The following is a 27,928-nucleotide window of genomic DNA, read 5'->3' as shown; positions in this document are numbered from 1 at the left end:
GGAGGGGGCAGCCGGAGGCCTGCAGGTCAGCTGCACTCCACCCCCGCATCCTCGCTGTGGTTGCAGTTGTGAGAGCCCCAGTTACTCTTGTTGCAGTTCCACAGGGTCGACTCTGTCCCTCGACAGGCCAAGTCGTCCAGCCAGATGGACCCAGAGCCTAGACACAGAGACAGGAGGGGGCAGTGTGGGGTGAGGCTCGAAGCGGAGCAGCCCGTTGGTGGCTAGGGCTCCCAGTTTGGGTAGACTGCGGGAAGGAAGGCCATAGGTCTGCCAGGGGAAGGAAGGCCATAGGTCTGCCAGGGGAAGGAAGGCCATAGGTCTGCCAGGGGAAGGAAGGCCATAGGTCTGCCAGGGGAAGGAAGGTCATAGGTCTTCAGGGGAAGGAAGGTCAAGGTCTTCAGGGGAAGAAAGGTCATAGGTCTTCAGGGGAAGAAAGGTCATAGGTCTTCAGGGGAAGGAAGGTCAAGGTCTTCAGGGGAAGGAAGGTCACAGGTCTTCAGGGGAAGGAAGGCCATAGGTCTGCCAGGGGAAGGAAGGCCATAGGTCTTCAGGGGAAGGAAGGTCAAGGTCTTCAGGGGAAGAAAGGTCATAGGTCTTCAGGGGAAGGAAGGTCAAGGTCTTCAGGGGAAGGAAGGTCATAGGTCTTCAGGGCCCTGAGCTGTAGACCTTTTCAGTTGCTTGTACCAATCTTTTTCTTTTAACCCAAACCACGGGGAGTCACTTGCACCCAAAGGGAGAGAAAACCCATGCTGCCCCTCCTGGCAAGAGGCAGCTGGTGGAGGACCACTTACCAGGGCCTATATTGAAAAGGGCCTTTCCCACAGAGTAGCCCAGCATGCGGCAAAAGACGGTGGCATCCGCATTGTCCCAGCCATCATCACAAATTGTCCCCCAGGCGTTGTTATAGAAAACTTCGGCCCGGCCTCTTTTCGCAGAGCCCACAATCCTGACGGCTGCCAGGGATTCGCCTGAGAGGAAAACACAGGAGCGAGAGGTGAGGACGCCGCCTGGGGCTGGTGTGAGTGTCGGCTCTGCCTCTCCTATGAGGGCCATCCTATAGTGAGAGGGGAAAGACCCTGCTTGGCCAGGAAGACCCCCATGGCACCAACATGGCCTGCCTAGCAGCCTTCAGCCCCTGGGCCCGCAGCCACGAGGCCAAAGATCAGGTGCCTTTGTGGCTGGTCTAGCAAATCCAGGCGACCGTATCTGGCCTGAGTTTCGGGGAGAAGAAAAGAAAAATAGAGAAAAAGGAAGAAAGAAAAGAAGAGAGGGAGAGAGAAAAGACAGGAGGGAGAGAGGGAAGAGAGGAAGAGGGGGAGCAGGGGGGAGGGGACGCTGCTGCCCTGTGACTGTGCTGTGAGCAGGCCCACTCAAGGGAAAGCCCGTTAACCTCCCCACAATGAGGCGTCTCTCTGAGAACCAAGGCCTCCTTCCCCCCTCCCCCCTACACACAAGTGTCCAAGTACAGAACTGACTCTACAGCACAGAGTAAAGAGAATAAAAGCAGCAATTACCTTTCTGACCCTTTTCTCCCTTTACTCCTTGCAGCCCGGTAGACCCTGTCACAAGGAGAAAAACCAATGATTTGAAGGAAACAGGCCAGGACTCTCTCGCCCTCCTTTGCCTGGGGGGAGAGGGGGTGGAGGATGGGGGGAGCCTTCGGAGGAGGTCAGCTTCTTGTCCCAGCTTTGCCGGTGACCTGGCATTAAGCAGACAGGAGGTTCCACAGAAAGTTAAGGCACAGCAGGAGGGATTTAAGCTGGATTAGTGAGGGACTTCTGATGGGTAAGAGACAGGGAGAGACGCATCTCCTTTGAGGGAAGCTGAGGTCAGGGAGGCTGTGCGGATGGCTGGGCACTGCTGGGTGTGGAGTGGATGCACGTTCACGCGCGCCTGCAGGCTCAGTGCTGAGACCAACCCCAGCTCAGAACTCACCACTGAACCCACAGACCTTCACCTTCTGCTTCTGAAAACGCCACGCCCCTACAGCAGGCTCTCTCTTTGGCAACCACAAGATAGAAACAGGGCCTTACCTTTCATTCCTGGGTCCCCCTTCTGGCCGGCTGGTCCAGTTGCACCCTTGGAGCCCACCAGGCCTGGGCTTCCCCTGTCTCCCTTCATGCCTGCGGGGCCTGGAGGAGAAGGACCCTCTGTCAGATCCTCCCCCTGCTGGCCATGAGCGAGTGGCCCTCGGTGCCTCCTGAGTGAGTGGCCCCGAACCAGCCGGGTTCCCCTCTGAACCGTTTGGAAATTCAGCTGGTGTCTTTGGTCCAACTGGGGGGGTGGGGGGGGGGGGGTGGCTCGAATCACCCGTCTCCCATGTGCATGCTGGTTGAGAAACTGCTGACAGGAGTCCAGAGTGGTTGGTCCTCAGTGGACTGCATCATTGTGTGGAAGTTCTAGCCATTCTGGGAGAAGTTGCTAGAATGCCGCTAGGCCTCGTTTTCTCCTTGGTAAGTTAGGATAGGAACAGAGTATCCAGTGTTGAAGGAAGGAAGACTGCTCAGGCGCTGGGTCTGAGAAGCCCTGCCCTGGCACTCCCTGGGGTCGGGCAGCTTCCTGGGGTGGGGCACTGAGAAGACAGAGATGCTGAACCGAGTGCCAAGCACAACAACCAGCTCCCAGCAAGGGCTTGTGAGTGAGGAAGGTGTGAGTCCAGTGAGAAGAATGGGGGGAGAGGGTGCTGGAGGCACTATGGTGGCTGCACAGCCTAAGCCACTACCTGACCACCCGCTTTCTGGGCACTTTTCACCCTTCATCGTCCTCCCCCACCTTCCCCCCATCCCCTCACTTCACTGACATCCTGCCCTTGCCCAGGTTTCCCAGGGAGAATATCTGAGGCTTGGGAAACAGAGCCCTGAAGCCTTCGCCTCAAATGGTCTCAGGCCGGTCACTCTAGGGCAAGGTCACAGCAGTGCCTTCAAAGTCAGCAAGCCAGCCTCGCCCTTTCCAGTCATCATTGCGAGGAAATTAAAATAGAGTCAGCCCTTTACCTGGAATTCCTGATTCTCCTTTTGTTCCTTTCTGTCCTTGAAGTCCTAAGATCAAAATACAAAGAAGGAGAGAACATAATAAAACTTGGATATTAGACACTTTTAATCTTAGACAACCTCTACCTTTGTCTGATTAATGCAGATGGAAAGACGTGTTGGTTCTTCACGATTGTTTAAAGCCTGTTCCACGGAGCACAGTCTCCTGCGAGCTGCCTTCCTGTGTGTGAGGAGACTCTGCCCCTCCGAGGCCTGAACACTCCCAGAACCTCTGGCCTTGAATGCTGCTAGTATATGTGGAACTGGTGGTGGTTTTGTCTGCACAACTCCCCTCTTCTGGCGGAGGAACAGAGTTGGGTTTGTGTGGTTTCTCTCTCGGACTCTGGACTCTAGAGGACGCTGCAGAGTGCCTGATATCAGCCTGGCAAACTTAGGGTTAATTTCATAACCAACAAATGGAGCTGCGTGTCAAGAAGTAAGCGAGTGGGTAGCTGACCCAAAACTGGGAGGCACATAGACTCCTGCAAATGCTTCTAAGAAACTTAGAGAAGAACAAGGAAATGATTCTAAGTGACAACCTAGCAATATGATGGTAGAAGTTAATAAACTCTTGGACTAACTCCTTACTTAGAATGGGGAGAAAGTAAATTCACAATATAGGGATTGATTGCTATTATGGAATATTTTTGTTGCTTATCTTTAAAATAAAACATTGTAAAATACAGATGAGAACATAGATTTTAAGTTATTTTGCACTTTGGGTTTGCCTCAAGAGGAAAATAAAAGAACAGGAAAATTCATGTTCTTGTTATATTTTGGACTTGAAGGCTGTTGAGATGAAAAACTTCTGATCAGATTCGTGTTTTGGAGCTTAAAGATTTGGCTGCTTCTAACATTAGCCCATGAGATGGAAATAGAAAGAAATGCCATTATGACGAGTTGAAGCGAGTCCTCATTTCCAAACAAACTTTATGGAATGCTGAGCTAAAATTCATTTAGGGGTGGTTGTTTGTTTGTCTGTTTATTTTTGGAAAAAAAAATAAGTGATTTTGCAATTGTTTAAAAGACAAAAGTTAGAAAAACTAAGTTCTGAGGGTTGGGTAGACCCCTGCTTTGTGAATGGGAATGGAAACTTCCATTGGAGAAGCTCTGCTGGGTGGGAATGCCTACTTACTAAGCTGTGCAGTTCACCTTCCATGGATGAAAGGGGTTCTCGCCACTACCCTTCATCTCAGATGGCTCCTCTTTCTCCAGAGGTGTGAGCGAGAGGAAACCTTTCGCCAGAATGGGTTGGCATGTGGTTAGTGACTGCTTATGACAGCAGGGAGATTTGGTGACTAAGCCAGGATTTACCCTCTTACCATGGGGTGGGAGGTAGGGGCAATTCTGTTCATGTTGAGTCCTATTCTCTGTTTTATTCTACACAACAAAGTCTGGAAAAGAACCGCCTTTGAATCAGACTTTGAGGTTGAGCCCCAGCTTCCGCTCCTGGAAAAGAGCGTTTGCTCACTGGCAGCCTTTGCTGCCTTGGCTGTGAGGTAGAAGATGGTGAAACTCAGGTGTGGTGGTAAATGAAATAACAGCGTGGGAATCAAGTCTGGCTCAGGGTCTGGCCCAGAGGTATTGTTGATAATGAACAGATTTCTTGTTTTTATTATTAATGCATGACATTGAAAGCTAGCTATTGCCCAGGTCAAACCAAGGCACTGTGATTTCTGTTTTCATCCAATGCAGCCAGATATCCTCTTGAGAGATTAATGATTTTATTTACAAAATGGGAAAAACATCAGTTTGAAAAATGGGCTTGATAGAATCAAAACTGGACAAACCCCACAGGACCTTTAGTTTGGGGAATACCGATGTCCTGACATTGAAAAGTCTGCATTATCTTCCATGATGAGATCTGGTCACCACTCTCCACCCATCCTTCCTTCTCCTGCTTCAGAAAGCTAACCTCTCCCAAAGTCCAGTAACCTTTTCCTTTAGGATGATATCTAGACCTGACTCTGATAGGCCAGCTAGGGTCCGATCTATGGAATTCCCTTCTGAGATGTTCAAGGCAATCATTGGCATTTGTGTGGGAAATCTATGCAAGTTTACCGAAGTTGTAATTATCACATTTCTCAAAATGAAACTGTCATTCACCATGTTTACTTGGGCAGCTGGGATTTTTGATTGGTATTTACCACTAAGTCTGATGGATGGAGGTCCCTGGAAGGGTGCCCGATGAATAGACAAGGACTCGATGATGAAGTGAAAATGATCCCAGACTGGGCTAAAATGGGGATGGGGTTGTGGGTGAATGAGAAAGAGCCAAAACAAGGCCTGAGAGCTTCAGGTTTCCTTCCAAGAGTGGAAGAAGCTGCTGTAGCTTCTGCTCTCATCCTTTTGGACTGGGATGGAGGGTAAGTGTCACTCATCAGAGTGTGCTGATGGGGACGAGGGACACCTTTGGCTGCCTGGGGAGGAAGATGGTATGATAAAGTGTAATGGCTAAAGCCCAGCTTTGGGCCAGCTGGGCTGCCTCTCTCACTGTGAAACAGCCCTCACGAGAGTGCGTAGCCCATTGGGCTGTCCTGAGAGTGCTCATGGTCAGGAGCTGCTCTTACGCAAATGCTCCAGGGTGCAGGGTGCAGGGCAGGGTTCCTGCTCTCAGAGAGTGGGCATAGCACCCCTTTGGGTACAATCATGTTTTAGCACAAATATTCTTGCTTAATCTAGCAAGGCGGGGAGGCAGGAAGGCAGGGAGGTGAAGGGATGCTCTCTGTTTATAACTGAGGGAGGAAAGCCATAATCTCCATGAAGCCAAGCAGAAAACTTAGAGGCAAGACAGTGTCAGGTGCCAACATCAGTCACCCTGAGATCTTCAGGGAAAAGGGAGGTATAGGATCAGAATGGGGAGCTGCACCCACATGGAGTCTTTCTGGAAGGTGAGACCTTGCTGGTGGCCATAGGTGGCCTCAAGAGCAGAGCCCTCCTGTACTAACATACAGTCTGTGGGAAAGAAAGCAGCTCCAAGGCTGGGTGGGTTGGAAGAAGGGTGGGTATAGGAGCTGCCTGCGCCATGGCTCCCAACAACCTTTAGGAGAACCCCAGAGGGCAAAAGCCCAAAGTCCAAAGCTGACTAGGAGCTGGCCTCGCCTATCCCCTGAACCAGAGCTCCGCATCCCAACCCAAGACACCAAGCAGGTGCCAGGAATACACCCTACAGAGCTCTCCCTCCACCATGCCTCACCTGCTCTGTCCGCTCTCTAGGCTTGCCTTCCCCTCAGGCACTGACTTCAGTGGCTCTGTGTCCTCTCTCTAGATTTCCCTTCCCCTCCTGCACATGTCTGAGGGAACTCATCCTCCAAGACTCAGCTCATGCTCTTACATCACCCCTGCACTGGACTGCCATTTGCCACCCCCACCAGACTCCAGCCACTGCTACCCTGAAGCATTTAGCAGGGTTAATTCACATTTGTTTAAGGAATTAATCAGTTAATCACTTGCTCAATAAAAACTGAGAGGTCCTGCCTCTGGTGTAGGTCCATAGTATGGTCCTGGGGTGAGGGCATCTAGGTTTGCTAACACCGGCAGGACCGGGAGGGGACTGCAGCAGGCTGCCCACAGGCGTCCTTGGCAGACACGCAGCCCTTTCTCACAGCCCCACATGCTACCGCACCTCCTGGCCTGCACCCAGCTTTCTAAATGGCATGTGACTATTTTCCACACAAATGTCCACATCAAAGTGTGCCTGACACAGTACAGCAAGTCTGTACTAACCCATATGTCTGAGGGCAGGAGCCAGGTCTTATGTTCCATGGGGATCCAGCACCCAACACAGTGGCGCCAACTTTCTAGACCATTGCAGGTGTCCAGACTTAGGTAGTGACTAGATAAAGCTGCCATAGTGGTGTGCTCACTAGACTGCATCGGTGTGACAGTTTGTGAGCTAGACCAAGCCGGCACGGTGGTTTATAACACAGACTAGATTGACATGACAGTCTATAACGTAGCTAAGGTGGCACAGAGGCTTAGAAAGTAGCCTCTGTGAGTTCAGTTGCTGTGGGCTGCTCTTCCCAGCCTGCGAACCCTGGGAGGATATGCAAGAAGGGATTTCTTGACACCTCATGCTCAAATCCCTGACCCTTGGGGCCCCACTCAGGTCAGCAGGAGAGAGTGGAAACCATGCCCACAGGTGGAAGGCAGACCAGGGGGGACAGCATGGCCACGGTGTCCTGCTCTCCTCTGGGACATTAGAGGTTTGGTCGTGGCATTCAATGCCTTTAGGGAATCCTGAGCAGAGGAAGATCAGCCCTAGGACCTCCAGGGGGGCAGCATACAGGAGGCTCTCCGCCTCCCTCTGGGGAGCCCAAAGGGAGCCAGTTCTCCGTCCCATCCATTGCTGCCTGCCCGCCGACCCACACCCTCTGTCACCTGTGTCTCCTTTGCTTCCTTTCATGCCGTTGGGTCCTGGACTCCCTGGTCTCCCTGGTGGTCCTGGACAACAGACGTGACGGTGAGCATAAGAGCTGGGTAGACGGACCTTCACACATCACTCCCCACGCCCACCACCAGATGAGACCTCACCTGTTAGCCCAGTGGCGCCAGCACTGCCAGGCTCACCCTTGGCACCTGGGGATCCTGCTGCACCCTGAGGGCCTCGAGGACCCTCTGCTCCAGGCGGTCCTGAAAGTTAAGTCATGACTGCATGGCTGGGTGGCCGGCAGTGGGCCTGACCGCCGTCCCCTCCACACACCTCTGTTCTTAGCAGTGACCGTGGATGTCCTAACACCTGATGTGTTCCCTGGAAGCCAAGAGGCAGCCCTCACAGGGGAGGTGGGGGGTGGATTACAGTCTCAGCTTGGGGACTCACTAGGAAGCGGGCCGCAAAGGTCTAGCCCCATCCTGGTGACAGAGGGTGAGCCTAAAGAGGAGCATCAGCAATGCGGCTGCCCTGCTCCTCTGGGAGGAACAGGCTTTAGAAGCAGGTGCTCTGCATGAATACCACAATGCAATCCGGTACTGGAGGCAGGCCCTGCACTTGACTTGGCCCAGGGATTGTGGGAGCTGGCATGGTGCCCATATCCTACAGTTCTTACCTTGGTCTCCTTTGATTCCAGGAATTCCAGCCACACCTACAATTAAGAAGGACTTGTAGAGATTTTTTTCCTGTCTCCCAGCCTTCCAAGGACAGTAAATGAAACACGTAGAAGCCAGTGGACCTGACCATGCAGCCCCTTACCTGGAGAGCCTGGCTTCCCAGCATCCCCTTTACTGCCCTGGGCTCCGGGGGGCCCCATGACCCCCATGTCTCCTTTCACGCCCATGCTCCCCTTGCTTCCTGCAAAACCAAGGAGTCAGAGTCAGGCCTGGGAGGAGGGCAAGCCTGGGCACCAGGTCCCACTGACACATCTCTCCCCCTCAAAGACACGATGGCTGCCCCAGAGACAGCTGTAAACTCATCAGAAATGGATGAGAATGACCTGGCCTGGCTGCTGGGCAGTGGAAGGTCTGGCTTTATGGGCCCAGATCAGTGCTCAGATCCCCTTGGGAGGGACCACAGCCCAGGCTCAATTCATGCTGCCCGGCTTACGTGCGGAATTATTTTTATAAGCCTCCCAAACTGAAATCCGAATATTCCAGAAGGCAGGCCCCAAATGCTGAGCATCAAAACCGTGAAGCATCGATGGAGAGGAAAACAGTGCAGCAGCTCATTTTCCTGCCAGGGCTCCTGCCACCAGCTTTCCTTGTGCCCAAGGTTTCAAATTTTCCACTTGTCATCAGCATTCTAGGCTTGCCCTGGCCGGTCCACTCCTCGATCCTCCGGTGCTCCCTCCTCTTTCCTGCCAGTGCCTGGTGCATATCAACTGAGGGCGGCTCCTCACAGGGAAGGATCCATCAGCCCCTCCCCACATGGAGAGTGGGGTTTGAGGGCAGGCTGCATGGCCCTTGCCAGCACACCACGTGGGCCAGCTCGTCAGGAACCCACGGGCTGGCTGGGGTTCAGGAAGCTGCTGAATTCCACCATCAGCCAAGACCCAGCTGAGCATCTCCCCCGGGGCCTGGGGCTGGCCTGTGGGGATAGAATCAATTGAAGGCCTCCATGCCCATACCATTCAGGTATGGCATCAGAGCTGGAGAGGGCCCAGGAGGCCGGAGGCTTTCTGCCTGGTGAAGAGGAGGAGAGATGCAACTTGTACAAACCTCTCCGAGTCTAAGCTTTGAGTGATGTTAGGGACAAGACCGGAGAATCAGGTTCTTGGAGATACTTTGGGTCCTTAAAGAATGATTATTTCTCGATGGGAGACAAAACGAATGTGAAGAGCTTGGTTAGAGTTGACAGTGTGACAGAAACCTTGATGCAGACAGCAAGAAGGCAGCTCTTGGCCATTCAGAGAGTTTACTTGCGCACAAAGGCCAAAGGGCTCTCGTTAGAAGAGACTAAAGGTGATTTCCCTGGAGGAATTGCTTGGGGCCCCACAGCTCTGGGCCAGCCAGGTCCACCACACTGTGACCACTGAGGGGCTGGATGGGGTTTCTGGGTGTGGCCTAGTGGATAACTTCATGTCTCCATCAGAGGGGACAGCCCTAGAAGGAGAGCCGCATCGGGACAAAGACCAGGTGCCAACTGAGCAATCACAGCTGGGTCTGACCGCAGACCTTCCCACTCACAGCTGACAATGGAGCGTGCCCCTGGGACTTCACCACTGTCTGCTGGGACAAAGCTCAGTACCACCAGGGCAGGTCGCACGTGAGGGGCTAGCCCTGTTCCCCAAGTGGGGCAAGCAGTGGGTGGAAGGGTTTGTGGTCCTGGATGATCAGGGGCAGAAGAGGGGCAGGCCAGAGTCTGATTTCCGGAGAACTGAAACTGCCTCGTTTCCCCTCGCTCACCACAGGGTTCCCAGGCTGTGCCGGGTGTGGACACAGTGCCTCCTATGGGCATGGTGAGTGGATGGGAAACAGGATGCTCAGGCTCCTTGGGAAAGGCCTGATGCCCACAGGCCTGACTTCTGCCCCCTCTCTGGCTCAGGCAGTGCCACCCTGGGAACCAACCTTTGAGGCCAACTGTCCACCACCCGCCTGGTGCAAGGAGACCCTGCAGTCCCTCCTGGGGGAACTCCGCACCTTGTTTTCCATCCCAGCAGCTGCTGTCCCTAAGCCTTGGTCTGTTCATTCACCAGGGGGCAGCCCCAAGCCTTCCCTGGCTCTTCCTCGCTCACCCCCGCACAACTGCTTCTCCTGAAACTTTTGCCCATTGGTCTTCGTCCTGCTGGCACCACTAGAGCAAGCCCACTTTCCCCCCCACAGGTGCCTTCCTAAGACCTGAGGGCAGCTGGCGGCCCTGCCCAGGGCTCTCTCCCCAAGGCAAGTGTGCCTAGCTCCTTATCATGTACATAGCACACTCTGCTATGTCTTATGTTCCTGTTGTAATTCATCCTCATTAAAGGCTACTGCTGTTCTCCTCTTTGGTTAGGTGAGTAAATGGAGGCTCAGAGATGTTAGGTCGTTTGTCACACAGCTAGTGAGCCACACTGGAGCTAGATCTGTCTGATCTTGGAGCAGAGTATTCCCTTCCCCCCAGGCCCCGCCTGAAGTGGGTCCCTACGCCCACTTCAGGACCGACTTGGGCGCCTCACCTTCTTTCCCTGTGACTTCCTAGCTGCCCTGTCCCCAGGTGCCACCAGGTACGACACATTGCCCCTTTGCGTTGCTCTGACTCCACATTCCTGCCCTTGGCTCACCTGGATGGCAGCTACCACACCTCCCATCCCAGGACGCTGGTAGGCAGAGCTCAGCCCCACCCTCAGTAGGTGCCGAACGGACATGGCTGCATAGAGTGGACCCAGCCCCCAGGCCTCCCAGCGGCACCCACTCCCAGCAAGGCCCTTACCTGGGAGGCCGGGGTCTCCTTTGTCTCCCCTAGCACCAGCATCCCCTTTGGGGCCAGTGAGACCCCCATCGCCTTTGCTGCCCTTCTGTCCTGGGGTGCCTGCGGAGGGAATGGCCGGTGAGGTGGGCTCCCAGCATCCTCCTGGGCATGGGCTCCTGGGCGGTGGGCAGGGGACATTCTGGGGAGAGAAGGACGTCCCCAGAGGAAATCTGGGGTGTGTAGCTTATCTCGTGGGTAATCTCACGGTGGCCCAGTAAGACTCCGGAGAAGAGGGCAGTAGGAGGGCACCAGTGCTCTGGGGCTGGGGAGGTGCCAAGGGGAAGGGGACAACAGATGAACAGGTGCCTGGGCCCGGGCCCACTCATTCCAAGCAGAGAAAGCTCAAGTTACCAGTGGCTCCTGGCTTCCCTGGAGCACCCTGCGGTCCTTGGAGACCTGGGAGAAAGGAGGGAGCGTCAGTCACTCTGTGGCCTGGGGTCTTCAGTCAGCAGGCATCTGGGCCCTGCCCTGGGCCAGGCGCCCAGCAGGCGGTCTCTTTCTCTCTCCGCCTCTTTGTCTCCTCTTCACACGCACACACAGAGGCACATGTGCGGGCATGTGTGAGCACGCGGTGTGCAGGGGCCCATGTATGTTCCTCACGGCACCATCAGTTCCTCCCGTTGTTTGCCCACCCTCCCCCCTGAAAAACCCCTGCTGCAGAAGTAGAACGGGAGACTCTTTGGGGCCCTATTAAATCCCTCTCCCCAGTTAGTTCCTCCAAAAAGATTTTATTTGCTGACAGATTTCCCTCCCACAGCTGCAGGTGTTTCTTCCTGCCCAGTGGCCCGGAGGCCTAGTGACTGTGGGTTTGTGTACCCGCCCTTGCTGGCTACCCTCCCCTCAGCTCCTTCCCTCACACCGTCTTATCCTCTTCACATGTCAGCAGCCCCAGCCCCTCCAGGGACCGGGAGTTTGGAGAGTGGACTGGGCTGTAAGGGTCATGGGCTCTGACATTTCGGCCTGCCCCCTTCCCTGGGGGAGTGCAGCCGAGCTCCCCACATTCTCTGCCCCAGCCATGCCATGGTCATTTGTGAGGTGCTGGGCAGGTTTAGGCTACAGCCTAAAAGAGAGAAACAATCGTGGGCTTTTCGTCATCACTGCTAATCCCCCAGTGACCCTCAGAAGCACACGCAATCCCATTTTACAGACAACGAAACGGAGGTTCAGAAACGTAAGTGAATGTTCCCAGCACCACGGAGCTAGTGCATGCTGCAGGCAGGTGTGTCTGACCCTGGAGTCCCTACTACACCACTGAGCTTGACTCCCCGGTGATGTTCAGAGGCTTGGACGCCTGGGCCCTGAGGAGGGGGTTGGAGGGTCCACCCCCTCCAGCCTCATCAGAGACCCCCCGCCCCCAACACAGGGCGCTTCTCAGCACTCCCAGGCCACCCAGGGTGACCCACAGAGCTGGCCTCCAGCACACAGGGCCTGCTGAGTGTTGGTCTGGGAGCCTGCTGGGGGTGCCGGCACACATGCTGGCCCCACTTACCCGCCTCTCCCTTGACTCCTGGCAGGCCTGGGGGTCCTGGGGGTCCTGGAAAGGAAAAGGCATTCAGCATGTCTCTGGGACAAGGAGACAGAGGACCATGGGCCAGGAGACCAGGGGCAGGTATCAGTGGCTGCACTGTATCCTTGGCTGCCCTGGCCCTTCCCAGCTGTGAATGCCAGGGGACCTGAGGAAAAGGAGCAGAGACACTACTGGGACAGCCAACCACCAAGGCGGGTGTCCAATGCCACTCAGTGCCATTGTTCATTTAGCACTCACTGAGCGCCAGGACCAGCCAAATGGTGCGGAAGGAAGCAAACAGCACAGCGCTCCTTTTCACAAGGAGCCAGTGGCCCGGTAGGCAAGGCGCAAAGGCATTCTCTCGGGCTCTGAGCTGGACACCTGGGCCCGCAGCAGCAGGGGGACCCCGTGCCAGCACCCGTGGTTTCAAGCCTCACCTTCCCGGTCAGTAAATTGGTGTTGATATACCAGCTCCACAGGGCTGCCCCCAGGTGGTCACAGGGCGGCCACACGGAACATGCGGCAGGTCGGGGTACATGGCACCGTCACTGCTGCACCCACATGCAGTTCTCTCTCCAAGGGCCGCCTGCCATGCAGCTCCAGTCTCTCCACGGCTCGCAGGCAGGACAGACAGGACCGTTCTGGCTGCTGTAACCCAACACCTGGGCTGGCGGCTCGAAACAACTGATCCATTTCTCAAGGTTTTGGACTCTGAAGGGCAAGACCTGGGTGCCAGCACGGCCAGGCCCACTCAGCTCCTGGACTGTGTGTGTGTGTATGTGTGTGCTTGTTTGTGTATGTGTGTAACTGTGCGTGGGTATGTGAGTGCTCAATGAGTGCTGAATGAACAATGGCACTGAGAGGCATCGGACACCCACCTTGGTGGTTGGCTCAATGGTGTCTATGCTCCTTTTCCTAGGTCTTTCTGATCCCAAAGGGCCTGGCATTCACGGCTAAGAAGGGGCCAGGGCTTGTGTGTGTGTGTGTGTGTGCTTGTGTGTATGTGTATAACTGTTTGTGTGTGCTTATGTGTGTGTATAACTGTGTGTGCATGTGTGTAACTGTGTATGTGTAACTGTGTGTTTGTGTATGTAACTGTGTGTGCAACTGTGTATATGTGTATAACTATGTGTATGTGTGTGCTTGTGTAACTGTTTGCTTGTGTGTTTGTGTAACTGTGTATGTGTGTGTTTGTGTGTATGTGTGTGTGACTGTGTTTGTATGTGTGTAACTCTGTGTGTGTGTGACTGTGTGTGTGTGTGTGTTTGTGTGTGTGTAACAGTGTGTGAATGTGTGTGACTGTGTGTGTGTGTAACTGTGTGTGTGTATGTAACTGTGTGTGCTGAGGGAGGAAGCACAGGCAGCTAAGCCCAGGCTCCATCCTCAGAGAGCACCGTTATTGTCAGACATTTCACGTCACCTCTCTGGACTCTTACAGCAACCCTGAAAGGACGCACATTTATCTCCATTATTGTCTACCAGGGGAGCAGCCAAGGGTCCAAAAAACTCATAACTGGCTCAAGGCCATGCAGGAGTAGACCTGGCACCTGGCAGACCAGCGTGCCCCACAGGCTGCCTGCCGTCCTCATGGTGGCCACAGCCAGAGGCACACTGAGTGCTCGGTGTCAGGTGATAGGGCCTGGGAGAGCATGATGGGAGACAAAGGAGGAGCTGCAGCTGGGGCCCTGGGGGAGAGGCCCGCTGAAGGACGCACTGGGCTGTCTGAGCCGAGTGATGCTTGGCGGGGAGGCCTTCCCCATTGGACCAGGGGTGGGTGGAGAGGCGGTGGGGACCAGGGAAGGTGAGCTGGGGTCAGGTGTGGAGGCCCAGAAAGGCACTGGCCAAGGGCTGGGGAGAAGGTTTCGGGAGGGCAGGGGGTCGGAGTGGGAATGAACCCACCTTGAGCGCCACGTTCGCCTTTGGTCCTGAGGAGCTCTGCGAGGGAAGGAGAGAGGGTCAGCCAGAGCTGCCGTGTGGCCAGAGCGCCCTCTGGGCAGGCAGCACTGCGGCTGGGGCACTGGCCACAGGAGCTGAGCCCGGCATTCATCAGGAGGAGTCCTTACAAAGGGTCAGATGTTCGGTTAGTCCTCACAGGAGAGCCTGAGGTCTCTGCGAGTCCTAGAGTGCAGGACCCCGAAGAGCACCCCTGGGCATCAGAAGACCCTGAATCCCAACCAGCGGGGCAAGCGCCTCGGGTTAAAGGAAGGGCCTCCTGTGATCAGAGCTAGTCCTCCTCCCAAGGGGCAGAGGGCCCGTGTGTGAGTGCCAGAGCCTGGGCTCTGCTCCTCGGCCACTGTCCCCTCCCCTCGCGTCACCATTGGGCTCTCATCTCTGCTCACTGGGGCAGCAGCAGCCTCTCCCGGTCCTGCCCTCCGGCTCCTGTGTCCGGCACGTGGTCCGTGGGCACAGCCCCTGGAGAGGCTCACCTCCTAGGCCAGTGGTCGGCAAACTGAGTCTCTGTTGACTAACGAGTTTGCCGACCATGTCCTAGGCCCCAGCACACCCAGACACAGGCAAGGCCCTGGGATCCAGGTAACAGTGTCAGCCCTGAGGCAGCCAGGTCGCACCCAGAAGCTGGCTGTGCTGGATTAGCTCTTCCCACTCTAGGACAGCCTGAGAGAGGGGGTCAGGGAAAAGGGACCCCTTTGGCTCCACTTCCTCCTGCCTGTGGCTCTACCTGCTAAGCCGGCCTGTCTTCCCTGCAGGCCCAGCTGTCCTTTCCCATCCAGTATTTCTTAGATGTACGATGGGGTCCCGGGAGGTACCCCGGCTTCTGTGTCTTACCCAACCTCAGACACACTCTGGATCAGGCTGACGGCTTTGTGACTCAGACTCGGCCTGAGGCTGGTTACTCCAGGTGCTGGCTCCTGAGGTCACACTCTGCTTGGACAGGTTGTGGCTCCTATGTTCCTGGCCCCACTCTCCTACCGCCCTGCCTGCAGCCCATGGGACCTGCAGCTTCATGTCCCTCTCAGATGGCTCGCACCCCTGTCTTGAACTCCAGGGTTCCATACCAGGCCAGGGTTTGGGAAGACCTTGCCAGGGAAGGAAATGCAGGCCCAAAATTCCCTTGAGAAGGGCCCACGAACTAGCAGCTCCTCCTCTGAGGAGTCCCCATCCGGAGAGGAGGGGCCAGACCTGGGCTCCGGGTGAAGTTGTCCACCTGCTGCATCAGCTGCTCCTGCTGGGCGCAGACCTGGCTGAGCTGGGCCTGCAGCACCTGCAGCCTCGTAGCCCCCGCAGGCAGCGGAGGGCTGTGCGGCGACCAGAGTTTGGCGAAGGACGGGCTCTCCTCAGCGGCCAGCGTTCCGTTGTCAAAGTGCATCTCCAGGGCCCTGAGGTGCTCCTGCAGATACAGAACTAGACACCCCCCCGCACACACAGCTTCTTTATGACCGCAGTAAAGCCCGGCGTTTAGGCATTTGGTCCCATTCCCGACAGGCTTGTGCTGCAGGCGCATAACTCCCGTGAGCCCTGAAGACGCGGTCCCGTGCTGTGAGGACCGTGTGGGCACAGAGCTTTAGCTATACCTTGCACATGTGTGCTCCACGCAGGCATGACATTACATGTTCACACTCATGTACCCACAGTGTCACCTGCCTGCTCCATGTGTGAATGCATGACAACTTCTGTGCTGGTCTGACTTTTTCAGGTGTGACTTGAATGTGCATGCAACATGTGTTTGTGGCATCTGGGCGCACGCTGTTCTGCGTGACTTTAGTGCCTGCCGGTGGAGTTGCTTCATCGGTTTCGCATTTGGACCTGAACACTTTGAAAGTCAAGTCATGTTGAAACGCACACTGATCAGCAAAGCCCCTTCCCACTCAGAGGCTGGAACCTTGACACAAGGTGCTCACGGCACACTGTGTGAGAGCAGTGCACCTTCACTGCTTTGGACACACAGGCTCCCGTGCACATTCTTTCTCCTCTCTCTCACATGCGTGCACACACACACACAGACATGCACATGTACATGCACACCCACATGCACACCCTCATGCACACCCTCATGCACACATGCAACACAACACACTCGTCCACCTTCTGCCTCCCCAGGGCTCTGCACTCAGCTGCAGCTCTGCGGGTCAGGGCCGTGTTCGGACACTCCCCGAGGGACTAAGCCTGCGTTACCTTTCAGCAGCAGCAGCCCGGTGCCCGCGGAGAGCAGAATCAGGTAGGTGACCACTATGACCATGAAGCACTTCATCCCTTTTCTCTTGTAGGGCTTTGGATCTGAAACGACCAGGGGGAAGGTGGCTGCTGTCAAGGGAGGGGAGCAGGAGCCCCAAGGCTGCCGGAATCCCCTGTGTGAGCGAGCAGAGGGCTCCCAGTAAAACTGAGTGGAGAGGACACCAAAGGTCTACTACCCTCAAACCCTCCCTCTTGCCCCAGCACAGGAAGTGCCATTGTAGTGCATTCATTTCTATGGCCAAGAGAACAAACACCGTTGCCACATATCATAGCTGGAAGAGGGTGGTCCTTAAGCTGGTAGCACAGTGCCCGGCCACAAGGTGCTCTCTGAAGATGTTTATCAGCTGAATTAGCACATAGATGTGTTTGTTTAAAACCCAGAGAAAAGAAGCATGTTTCCACTTTATAAATAAGGAGAAAGGTTTGGAGAAGTTGAAAAAAACTACTAGGTTTTAAGATGCAGACCTGGAATTCATATCTAGGCCATTGTTTTCTTTGTCTTTAGCTTTTGAAATTATAACAGTAAAACATTCTTAATAAACCCTGCCAGAGTGGCTGTGTTGCGCATTGACCTGTGAACTGGGAGGTCATGACTCGATTCCCAGTCAGGGCACATGCCTAGGTTGCAGGCTCAATCCCCAGTGTGGGGCATGCAAGAGGCAGCTGATCGATGATTCTCTCATCGTTGATATTTCCATCTCTCTTTCCCTTTCCCTTCCTATCTAAAATCAATAAAACATCTATATATAACATTCTTAATATAATTGAAGAATATAGAGAGCATTACAAGAGTTAATGATTTTACCTCAACCCTCTGAGCTCCTAAATGAGGAGGTGGGCTTGGTTAGCATTCTGGGATGTGCCCTTCCTCCCCAGAACAAAGACCTGTGCCATGTATCATAGCTGGAAGAGGGTGGTCCTTGCTTTCAGAAACATAACACCCATACTCTCTTAAGTCCAGTTACTTTTCTTTTAATTTCACATAAATGATAACATATTACATATAATATAGCACCTTGCTTTCTGCAATGAGTGATTTTTCCATGGACATTCCTCAGTTGTATAATATATTAATATATGACAAAGAAAGATCAATAAACTAAATAATAAGATAATTTAAATTATCCAATCTGAAAAGCAGTCAATTCTCTCACACACAAACCTAGCCTTAGAGACCTGTGAGTCAATAACAAAATACATAATATTGATGTCATTTAAATCCCAGAAAGAGTGTGAGGTTGACAAAATATTCAAAGAAATAATGTTGGCTGAAAACTTCTCAAATTTAGTGAAAGACATAAACCTACAAATTCAAGAAATTAAGAAAACCCAATCGTGATATAAGCAAAAAAATCAATACTAATTTACAAGTAAAATGTAAACAAACAATCTAGATTAAAAGAAAATTAAAAATCTAAAGAAAAACTAAAACTCTTAAAAGCAGCCAGGAGAAAAATGGCACATTGCACAAGGCATATCAACTTGAATGATAGCAGATTTCTCATCTGATACCATGGAAATCAAATGGAAGTGCCATTTATTTTTTCCCTGTGCTGAAAGGAAAAAACAATTATCAACCATGAATTTTATATCCATGAAAATACTTTTTAAGAATCAATGGGAAATAAAAAGATTCTTAGATGAACAAAAACTAAGAGAAGTTATAGCTAATAGAAACTGGCAGAGTGGTTTAAATATTATGATCCAACTATATACTATCGTATTTATAAGAAATCAAAAAATATAGAACTTCCATTCACTTGAGGTAAAAATAGATATAAGTGAAAGGAAAATAGATAAAACCACAATTATAATCTGGGACTTTAACAACTCACTCTTAGCAGTTGATGGCAAAAAATCAGCACAAGCATAGAAGAATTGAACACCACAAGGCAACAGGATCCAATCAACATTAATAGACTACCCCACACAACAACAGCAGTATACACATTCTTTCCATGCACCAAGACAGTCCGTATCTTGGGTCATAAGTCAAACTTCAACAAGATGTAAAATGAACAGTCATATAGAGTATGTTCTCTGGAATAAAAATAGAAACCAGTAACATACAGACAATAGGAAAATCCCCAAAAGATTAAAAAAAATTTTTTTAAAGACTTTATTTTATTTTATTTTATTTTATTATGTAATTTATTAGAGTGACATTGGTTAATAAAATTATATAGGTTTCATGTGTACAATTCTATAATAGATCATCTGTACACTAGTATTTTATTGTGTGTTCACCATCCCAAGTCAAGACTCTTTCCATCACTATTTATCCTACCACACTCTCTTCTACCTCTCCCATCCCCTTTCACCATACTCTTGTTTGTCTCTATGAATTGGTATTGTTGTTTTTTTTAACCTAATCCCTTCTCTTTTTTCACCCCCCCCTACTCCCCTCCTCTTTTTGAGAGATTTGCCAGTCTGCTCTCTATCTATAAGTCTGTTTTTATTTTATTTTAGTCAAAAAATGAATAAACCAAACACATTTAAATAATGGAAAGGTTATAAAGTCTCAAAGAAAATTAAACAAACAAATAAACAAAACACAAAAAAGAACTGAGTGAAAATGAGAATACAACATATGAAATTATAGGATATAGCTAAAGCAGCACCAAGAGGAAATTTATAGGACTAAATGCTTACATTACAAATGAGAAAAGATCTCAAATCAATAAACTAAATTCCAGCCTCAAGAAACTAGAAAAGAAGAGCAAAGTAAACCCTAAGCAACCAGAAAAAAAGGAAATGATAATGATCAGAGCAGTCCTGGCTGGGGGGCTCAGTTGGTTGGAGTATCGTCCCATACACCAAAAGATTTAGGGTTTGATTCCTAGTCAGGGCACATACTGAGGTTATGGGCTCCATCTCTAATCAGGGAACATACAGGAGGTGGCCAATTGAAGGATGTTTCTCTCTCTCTCTCTCTCTCTCTCTCTCTCTCTCTCTCTCTCTCTCTCTTTCTCAATAAATATATCCTTGGGCAAGGATTAAAAAAAAAAGATCAAAGCAGCAATCAGTTAGATTTAAAATACATTAACAAAAAAAAAATACATTAACAAAACAAAATGCTGGTTCTTTGAATAAAACCAATAACATTGATAAAACTCTAGCAAGACTGACAAAGATTTTATTAAAAAGGTACAAATCATAATATCAAGGATAAAATAGAGGATAGTACCACAGATACTGCAGCAATTAAAAAGAAAATAAGGAAATAACTAACTCTGTTTATAACTTAGAAGAAATAGGGTCAATTGCTCAAAAACATAAGCTATCAAAACTCAGTCAATATGAAATAGATAATATGAATACCTATAATTATTAAATAAATTTAATTTTAATTAAGAACTTCTGAAAAAAAATAACCAGGTTCAGGTGATTTTATTGGAGTATCTTGACAAAACTTTAATAAAGAATAAGCATCATTTTTATACAATCTCCTATAGATTATAGAAGAGTAGAGAGTACTTCCTAACTTTATTTTTTTAAGGTCAGGAATACTCTGACATGAAAATGAGACAAAGACAGTACAAGGAAAGAAAAAAAAATCAATGTCTCTCATGAAATTTAACATAAAAATTCTCAATAAAATATTAATAAACCATGTCAAACAATGTATAAAAAGAATTTATATATCAAGGCTAAATGATATGCAAGGATGGTTCAATATACAAAAATCAATCACTATGATTCACCAAATCAACAGACTAAAGCAGAAAAATTACATAATCATTTAATTGATGCAGAAAAAGCAGTTGACAAAATACAATTAAAATAAAGCTCTCATAATTATAATTCATTATCTCAACTCTCATAATAATAAATTCATAATAAAACCTCTCAGAAAACTAGAAATAGAGAACTTCCTCAACTTTTAAAAAAGGAACATCTACAAAATATCTAAGTGTAAGATTTAGGAAGTCTTTTCTATCAAAAGTTATAGTTTAGATATTAACTACATTTCCCTTTTATAACCTCCCCTCCATTTTGTCCTCAAATCAATCCGGGCCTCCCTTCCTGGAAAAGACAAAGGCATAGTGCTTCCCTTTTTCTGGCAGCAGTTAAAGCTTAACAGGTAGTTAACACTACAAACATTCCTGTGGGAGACAAAGACATATTAGTAGTTTTGCACCACTTTTCTGCAAAGCATTTGAAACAGTCCCCATCCCTTGCTGCACCACCCTCCTCAGGTTAGACCAGGGGCTAATGCCCCACAGGGGGGCAGTTTGATTTTTAAGGGGGGGCAATTCAAGAATGAGTTATTAACAGAGAATTTTTTGCATTTCTTATGGTTCTAGGGGCCTCATATACAGTATAATAATATAGTGATATATTTATGCATTTCAGTTCTCAATTATATGTTTTGAAACTTTATTTGCTACTAGAGGCTCAGTGCACAAAATTCGTGCATTGGGAGGGATCCCTCAGTCTGGCCTGCTCCCTCTCATAATCTAATGTCACTGGCTTCTAACCACTCACCTGCCTGCCTGCCTGATCACCCACCCCTAACCACCTCTGCCTGCCAACCTGGTGCCCTAACTGCTTCCCTAACAGCCGTAGCGCCCTTAACTGCCTCTGCCTGCCAACCTGATCATCCCTAACCACATCTGCCTGCCAGCCTGATTGCTCCCTAGCTGCTCCACTGCTAGCCTGATCACCCACAAAATGCCCTTCCTTGCCTGCCTGATCACCCCTAACTGCTTTTCCCCTGCTAGTTTGATTGCCCCTAATCGCCTTGCCATGGCCCCTGCCTCTGTGGCTTTGTCCTGAAGGACATCTGGAAGATGTCTTGTCTAATTAGCATATTACCCTTTTATTAGTATAAATATTTTCATATCACATCATATTATTTTTTTTAACAATTTCTTAGTGATTTCTCCCTCAGTATTTCAACTGACCTTTTGTTCTTTTATTTTTTTCTTTCATGCATATCATATTCTTTGGAAGGTTGTTTAGACCAAGTCTTTTAGGCTTCCCCCACGTGAATAGTTCACTTTTTAAATAATAAGAATTATACGTCACGGAGAGGGAGGCCTCAGGATTTTAGAGATGCTTATGTGGGGCCGGCTGGCCAAAAAAAGGCTGGGAACCACTGGGTAGACATTCACACCAGATTGTGGAACTAAGCCCTAAGTCAATCTGGGTTCAGTGCAGTAACGGTCATGGATAAAAGGGAAGCTTTGTGCTGTCCATTTTTGCTGCTAGTTGCAGTATCCTTCTGCAGAAGTAAAGTGCCTTATCAATGCATTTCTGAGTGACTGTTTTATTCCTGCAACATCAATTAAGAGCTTTTTCTAACCTAAAGCTAATTTGATAAATAATGGTGAGACAGACACTTTCCTCCTAAGATTGGGAATAAGATGAGGATGTCTGTTCTCACTCTCTTACTCAATCACATATCTACAAACTACTGACAAACCTGTGGAAATCAAAATTAAAACATGATAGCATTTACAATCACTCCAAAGAAAATAGAATATCTATCTATAATAACAAAAGCATAATATGCTAATTAGACTGGACAGCTGAATGACCTTCGGACATCATTCCGATATCCTTCTGGACGAAGCCTCAGCGGGCGGCTGGGAGGAGCAAGGCAGAGGCAGTTAGGGGTGATCAGGCAGGCAGATGAGCAGTTAGGGCCAATGAGGCAGGCAGGCAGAGGTGGTTGAGGTGATCAGGCAGGGAGGCAGGCAAGTGGTTAGGAGACAATGGCCCTGAATTGTAAGAGGGATGTCTGGCTGCCAGTTTAGGCCCAATCGGACCTTAACCAGCAGTCAGACATCTCCCGAGTGGTCCTGGATTGCAAGAAGGCACAGGCCGGGCTAACGAACACCCTCAAGTGCACAGATTTTAAGCATTGAGCCTCTAGTATATATATAAATCCATAATATGAAAATAGACTGAACAGTAGAACAACTAGTTGCTGTGATGTGCGCTGACCACCAAGGGGCACACCTGAACATGGTGGGTGTTGGCTGTGGTGGAATGGTGAAGCAGGTGAGTGAGGGTTCCAGACCAAGGCAGGGTGCCAGTCACTGTCATCAGGGTGAGCCTCTTGTGGTTACTGAATATCCTTTGCTCCCCTGTGCTGCGGTCCCACCCAGTGCTTGCACCTGCTGCCAGTGCTGGTCCCGCTAGCACCCGCTACAGGCACCTGGTGCTGGCTCTGATTGCTTGGGGCTGTCAGCAGGTGCTAGTGGCAGCTACTGGCCTCAAAAGACCCTTAGGGCTTCTCACCTTCCCCTGATCCTGAGGGGCAATCAGGGCCAGCAGCCACTGCTTACACCCATTGATGGCACCAGCCCTGTTCACACCAGCTGCTGGTGCCAGACCCAATTGCTCTGTGCCATCAGCAGGTGCAAGCGAGGCTGGCACCACCAGCGTGTGGGTGACAGGAGTAGGGGAGTGGTGGTGACAGGAGCATGGCTGCTGGCAGACAGGGAAAGTGGGGGGGAGGGGTGGTCTGCAGCGGGAGGGGCCGGGCAGGGGTGCATAGGCTGGGCCAAGACCTGCCCCTGTGCCCACTGCAGCTTCAAGCCCATGGTTCCTTTCAAGGTGCATGAATTCATGCACTGAGCTCCTAGCTTAGCTATAATTTAACAAAGTGTGCAGAATATATGCTGAAAATCACAAAAATCCTGATTTAAAAAAATAAAGCAAAAGACTTAAATAAATGTAGCGACATACCATGTTCATGGATTGTAATATTGAATATAGTAAATATGCAAATTCTCTTCAAATGTATGTAGATGTGATTCAATTCCTATATGAGTCCCGCAAGGTTTTTTGAAGGTATAGTTATCCCTATACTAAAGTTTAATAGAAAGGCAAAGCCATAGAATAGCTAACATAATCTTGAAAACAAAGAATAAAATGTGTGAACTTGAAATTAAAGCTTATAATAAATTTACAGTAATCAAGACAGAAATAGATCTACACAATATACCCAACTGATTTTGACAAAGGAGCAAAAGTAATTTAATGGAAAGATAGCTTTTTCAGCAAAAGGTGTTGAAGCAATTGGGCATCAATAGGCAAAAAACCCACAACAAAACACACACCACAAAACAGAACAAAACAAAAACCTTGACTTAAACTTCACATCTTAGAGAAAAGTCAACTCAAAGTAAGCCATAGGCTTAACTTTAAAATGTGAAACCCTACACCTTTAGGATTAAGGTTAGGAGAAGACCCTCAGATGAAGAATTCTTTGACTAGATACCAAAAGCACATTCAGAAAAGGAAAAACGGACAAGTTGGACCTCAATAGAATTAAATAATTTTGCTTTACAAAAGACTCTGTTAAAGAGAATGAAAAGACAAATTACACACTGAGAGAGAATATTTGCATACCACATACCCAGCAAAGGACTTGTAAACAATAAAAAATCCCAATCTAATTAGAACATTGGCAAATACAGGAAGAGGCCTGTCACCAAAGAGAGTGCATAAATGGTAAATAAACACACACAAAAATTATTCAACATCATTAGCCACTAAGAAAATGCAAATTAAAATTACAATGAGGTATCATTATTATACTTCTAGTAGAATAGCTCAAGTAAAAATAGTAATAATACCAAATGCAAAGAAATGAGATCAGCTGCACATTGCTGGTGAGAATGTAAAATGTTACATCCATACTGGAAAAGTAAATCAGATGCTTGTTGCAAACCAAACATACAATTAGAATCCAGCAATTGCACTTTTGCATTTATCCTACAGAACTAAAAATTCATGCTCACACAAAAACGTTTACTAATAGTCATAACAGCTTTATCTGTAATAGCCCAAACTAGGGTCTTTCAATGAGTGAACTGTTCAACTGTGGTACATTCACATCAAGGAATAACCATTAATGACAAGTACCAACTATTGATACACACATCACCTTGGATGAATCTTAAGGAAATTATGCTCTGTGGGGAAAAGCCAGTCCTAAAACAGTTAGACATTGTGCAATTCCATTTGTATAACAGTCTTTAAATAACAACATTATAGGAACGGAACGCTGAGCAGTGGCTGTGGGAGATGATTGCGGTGGGGGAGTGAGGAGTATGTGTGGCTACGAAGGAGCAGTTGGAGAGATTTTTGTGGTGGTTGAACACACACCCTGTACCTTTGGGTGGTGGTTCACAGATATGCACATATGATTAAATTGGAAAGAACTATATTCTCACATAGAAATGAGTGTGTGTAAAACTACCGTAATGAAATCTAAGGAATCTCTGTGGGTTGCACAATACCAATTTCCAGGTTGTGATATTGTGCCACAGCAATCCAGAGGTCATTACTGGAGCAAACTTGGAGTGGTCACAGAGACTTCCCTGTACATTTTTGTGCAACATTCTGTGAATCTATAATTATTTCTAAATAAAGTTTTTAAAAAATCTGGAGTAAAGCCAGATGTTTAAAAGATGCTGAGAAATAGTGATACGACAAAGAACAAAGTCAGAACAATGGCATGAACAAATAATAGTCACATCAGCAGAACTGACCCTAAATGGACTCCAGAGTTAAGGTGCTGGGAAATTTTTTAAATGATCTGTAGCGCTAGGCCCATGGCTGGGAGCCAATGCTTAATATTAATTAAAACGAGTAACAGCCCTTCCAGGTGGCTCAGTTGGTTAGAGCGTCATCCCATACGCTGGGAGTTATGGGTTCAATTCCACTCAGGGCACATACCTAGGTTGTGGGTTCAATCCCCAGTCAGGGCCCATATTAGAGACAGCCAATCAATGTTTCTCTCTCACACTGTTGTTTCTCTCTCTCCCTTCCTCTCTCTCTCTCTAAAAAAAAAAAAAAAAAAAAAAAAAAAAAAAAAAAAAAAATCAATAAAATCATATATTCAGGCATAGATTTAAAAAAAAAAAAAAAAGCAAAATTATAACATTTCCACCTCTATTTTGGGGGGTTTTCTCTGTCAAGAAGAATGTTCTTCGAAGACGAGGAAGAGATGGATGCAGATAATATAAATTATCAGGACTGCTTTCGGCTTTCGGCTCGGAGGAGGCTCAGGTGCAACTTTGTTCAGTCGTCCCAAATCTGGGTCATCCGACACCAGCTGCCTCCACCATGCCGGGAAAAAAAAAAAAAAAAAAAATAAATAAATAAATAAATAAATAAATAAATAAATAAATAAAAAAAATCAGGGACTGAAGTGGAGGGGCTGGAAGACATAGTACATACTTGCAGTGAGTAGATAAGTAGGTCCTGGAGACCCATACACAGTACATGATTATAGACAGCAGAACTCTGTTATGAAAATCAAACTTGCTGAGAGACTAGGTCTTGATTGTTCTCAACACTACAAGAACTGATAATCATGTGATGTGACAGACCTGAGGGGTCGCTATGTTACAGAGCCCCATAGAAATTACTGTCCATAATGGCACTCGTCTAGAAAGTTTCATTTGTTTTAGGATCTCTGTAGAAGAAGACAGGCAGTCATAAGTGCATTCAGAAAAATAGTCCTTCCATCCAAACTGGAGTGATTTTGTTTCTTGGCTAGCTGTTTAGTCAGTGGCATCCACAACCTAAGTCAGAAATCTGGGAATCACCCTTGACCCTTGCATCTGCCTCACTTGCAGGTCCCGCCATTACAGTCCCACTGATCTGGCTTCTAATATTTCCCCAGACCACTCTCCCTTTCCTTCTTCACAACTGCTGCTCATCTGTCGATGCGTGCTCCTCTGTCCTCAGCATTACTCTGTCCTACTTTGTCCCCGTCTATGATGGCGAGTGATCTTTAATGCACACCAATACCTCTCTGCCCAGCTTCAGCCCTTTCAAATTGGCCCTCAACTCAATCCCCACTGAGCTTTCCCCACCCAATTTTGATCCAACAACATCGAGCTGTTTGCATTTTCCTGAATACTCTTTGAAAATATATCTTGCACATATGGTTTCCTCCCCACCCCAGCCACCACCTCATTTTCTAACTAATTCCCTTTATCCATTAATCTTAGCTCTGACCTCAGGCCCACACCAGGCTCCTCTGTAATGTCCTAGCTGGGGGTGAACTGTATAGAAGTAGCTAATGGAGGGCTCGCCCTGCCAGCCTCCTGCCACCTCCAACAGGACTGTGGGCTCCCTAAAGGAGCTGTGTTTATTGGTGTCTGTTTCCTCAATGCCAGTGCAATGCCCAGCAGGTAACAGGTGCTGAATATGTTTGACCGGCTGACTTTGTTTGAACACTTCAGTATCTTAGCAGTCACATACCCAGAATGCTGCATTCCCCAAAGTTCCAAACAGCCAGCAGTTACTAAAGCCATTCCCAAGCACAGTTCCTGCACTGCAGCACAGCAGACCCTTCATCTGTGCCCCGCCAGAAGTCCACCCAGCGAGCTGCACAGACAGATGTGAGCTGAAAGGGGCTCTGAGGCCAGCGGGCAGAGCTGCAGTCCATCCAGGGGAGACCGGGGGTGGGAAAGGCTGATCGACTTGAAAGATGGTTTGCAGAGGCTATTCTAGAATGGGAGATCGGAGCTTCCTGTGGGAAGTTCTTACCTGTGACTTTAAATGCTACAAATTCTAGAAGATTTAAACAATGCAATACCCACATAACACGGAGCAAAATAAATAAATAAAGATAGCAGAGCTGACTGAATTTTTAAAATCTGAGTTCCACCTAAACAAACTAAATATGAAGCTAGAGAAAGCACTCCCTAGTCAACACAACAGCTAGAACAGCAGTCACCTTAAAGCATTTCAAAGGAATCGTTAAATAAATATGAGGCACTTGGCTTCCATTCTGTGGAAGCTTATCGTCCCTCTTGCATTGCCATTTCATCACACAACCTGTGTGTCAGACCAAGACAACTAATAAAAAGAAGGGGTGTAAATTAAGCATTAACATTAACATTAATCTTATAGAAATGCAATTGAAAGAAATTGTGAAGCTTGAAAAAACCCCACTATATCCTTTATTAGCATCTCACACATTCTCAACTGAACATTCCAGAAATGTATGAGTGGGAGTCCGTGTGCTACACCAGACTTTCTATTGGCATCTCCAGTCTTCACCCCAACAGAAAGCCTGCTGACCAGGGAGAAGTACTTTACCAGTGATTTCAAAGGCATCCATCGTAGAGAACATAGTTTGGTCCAGAGCAGCTGCTTCTCCAGTGCTAGCTGGGCACTCTTCCTCCTTGAGAATTTCCTTCTGTTCCATCGCTAAGCTTTATAGAGGGTCAAAGTCCTAGAGCCAGCAGAAATGAAACCCTTCTGGGGAACCACTGGGGGAGGATTGTTCCCATTTGACTGCAGCACTTGGTTGTGGATCACGGAGCACTTCCCTTTGGCTCTGACTTC

At 49.0% G+C, this 27,928-nt stretch overlaps 1 protein-coding gene across 1 annotated transcript; it reads right to left on the bottom strand.

Annotated features, from left to right (window-relative positions):
• MARCO (macrophage receptor with collagenous structure) lies at nucleotides 1–27,835 on the bottom strand. Its single transcript, XM_036422123.2, has 16 exons — nucleotides 27,680–27,835; nucleotides 16,544–16,645; nucleotides 15,551–15,772; nucleotides 14,312–14,347; nucleotides 12,395–12,439; nucleotides 11,257–11,301; nucleotides 10,867–10,965; nucleotides 8,218–8,316; nucleotides 8,075–8,110; nucleotides 7,563–7,661; nucleotides 7,410–7,472; nucleotides 2,994–3,038; nucleotides 2,034–2,132; nucleotides 1,515–1,559; nucleotides 792–968; nucleotides 1–157 (listed from the first exon to the last, which is right to left on the bottom strand). Exons 1-16 carry the CDS (start codon nucleotides 27,786–27,788, stop codon nucleotides 27–29), a joined length of 1,452 nt encoding a protein of 483 aa, XP_036278016.1. The 5' UTR covers nucleotides 27,789–27,835; the 3' UTR covers nucleotides 1–26.
• Nucleotides 27,836–27,928: the final 93 nt, after the last annotated feature.

The sequence above is a fragment of the Pipistrellus kuhlii genome, unplaced genomic scaffold (assembly GCF_014108245.1).
Source record: "Pipistrellus kuhlii isolate mPipKuh1 unplaced genomic scaffold, mPipKuh1.p scaffold_m20_p_7, whole genome shotgun sequence".
Taxonomy (NCBI): Eukaryota; Metazoa; Chordata; class Mammalia; order Chiroptera; family Vespertilionidae; genus Pipistrellus; species Pipistrellus kuhlii.
This window is presented reverse-complemented; position numbering and strand designations above follow the sequence as displayed.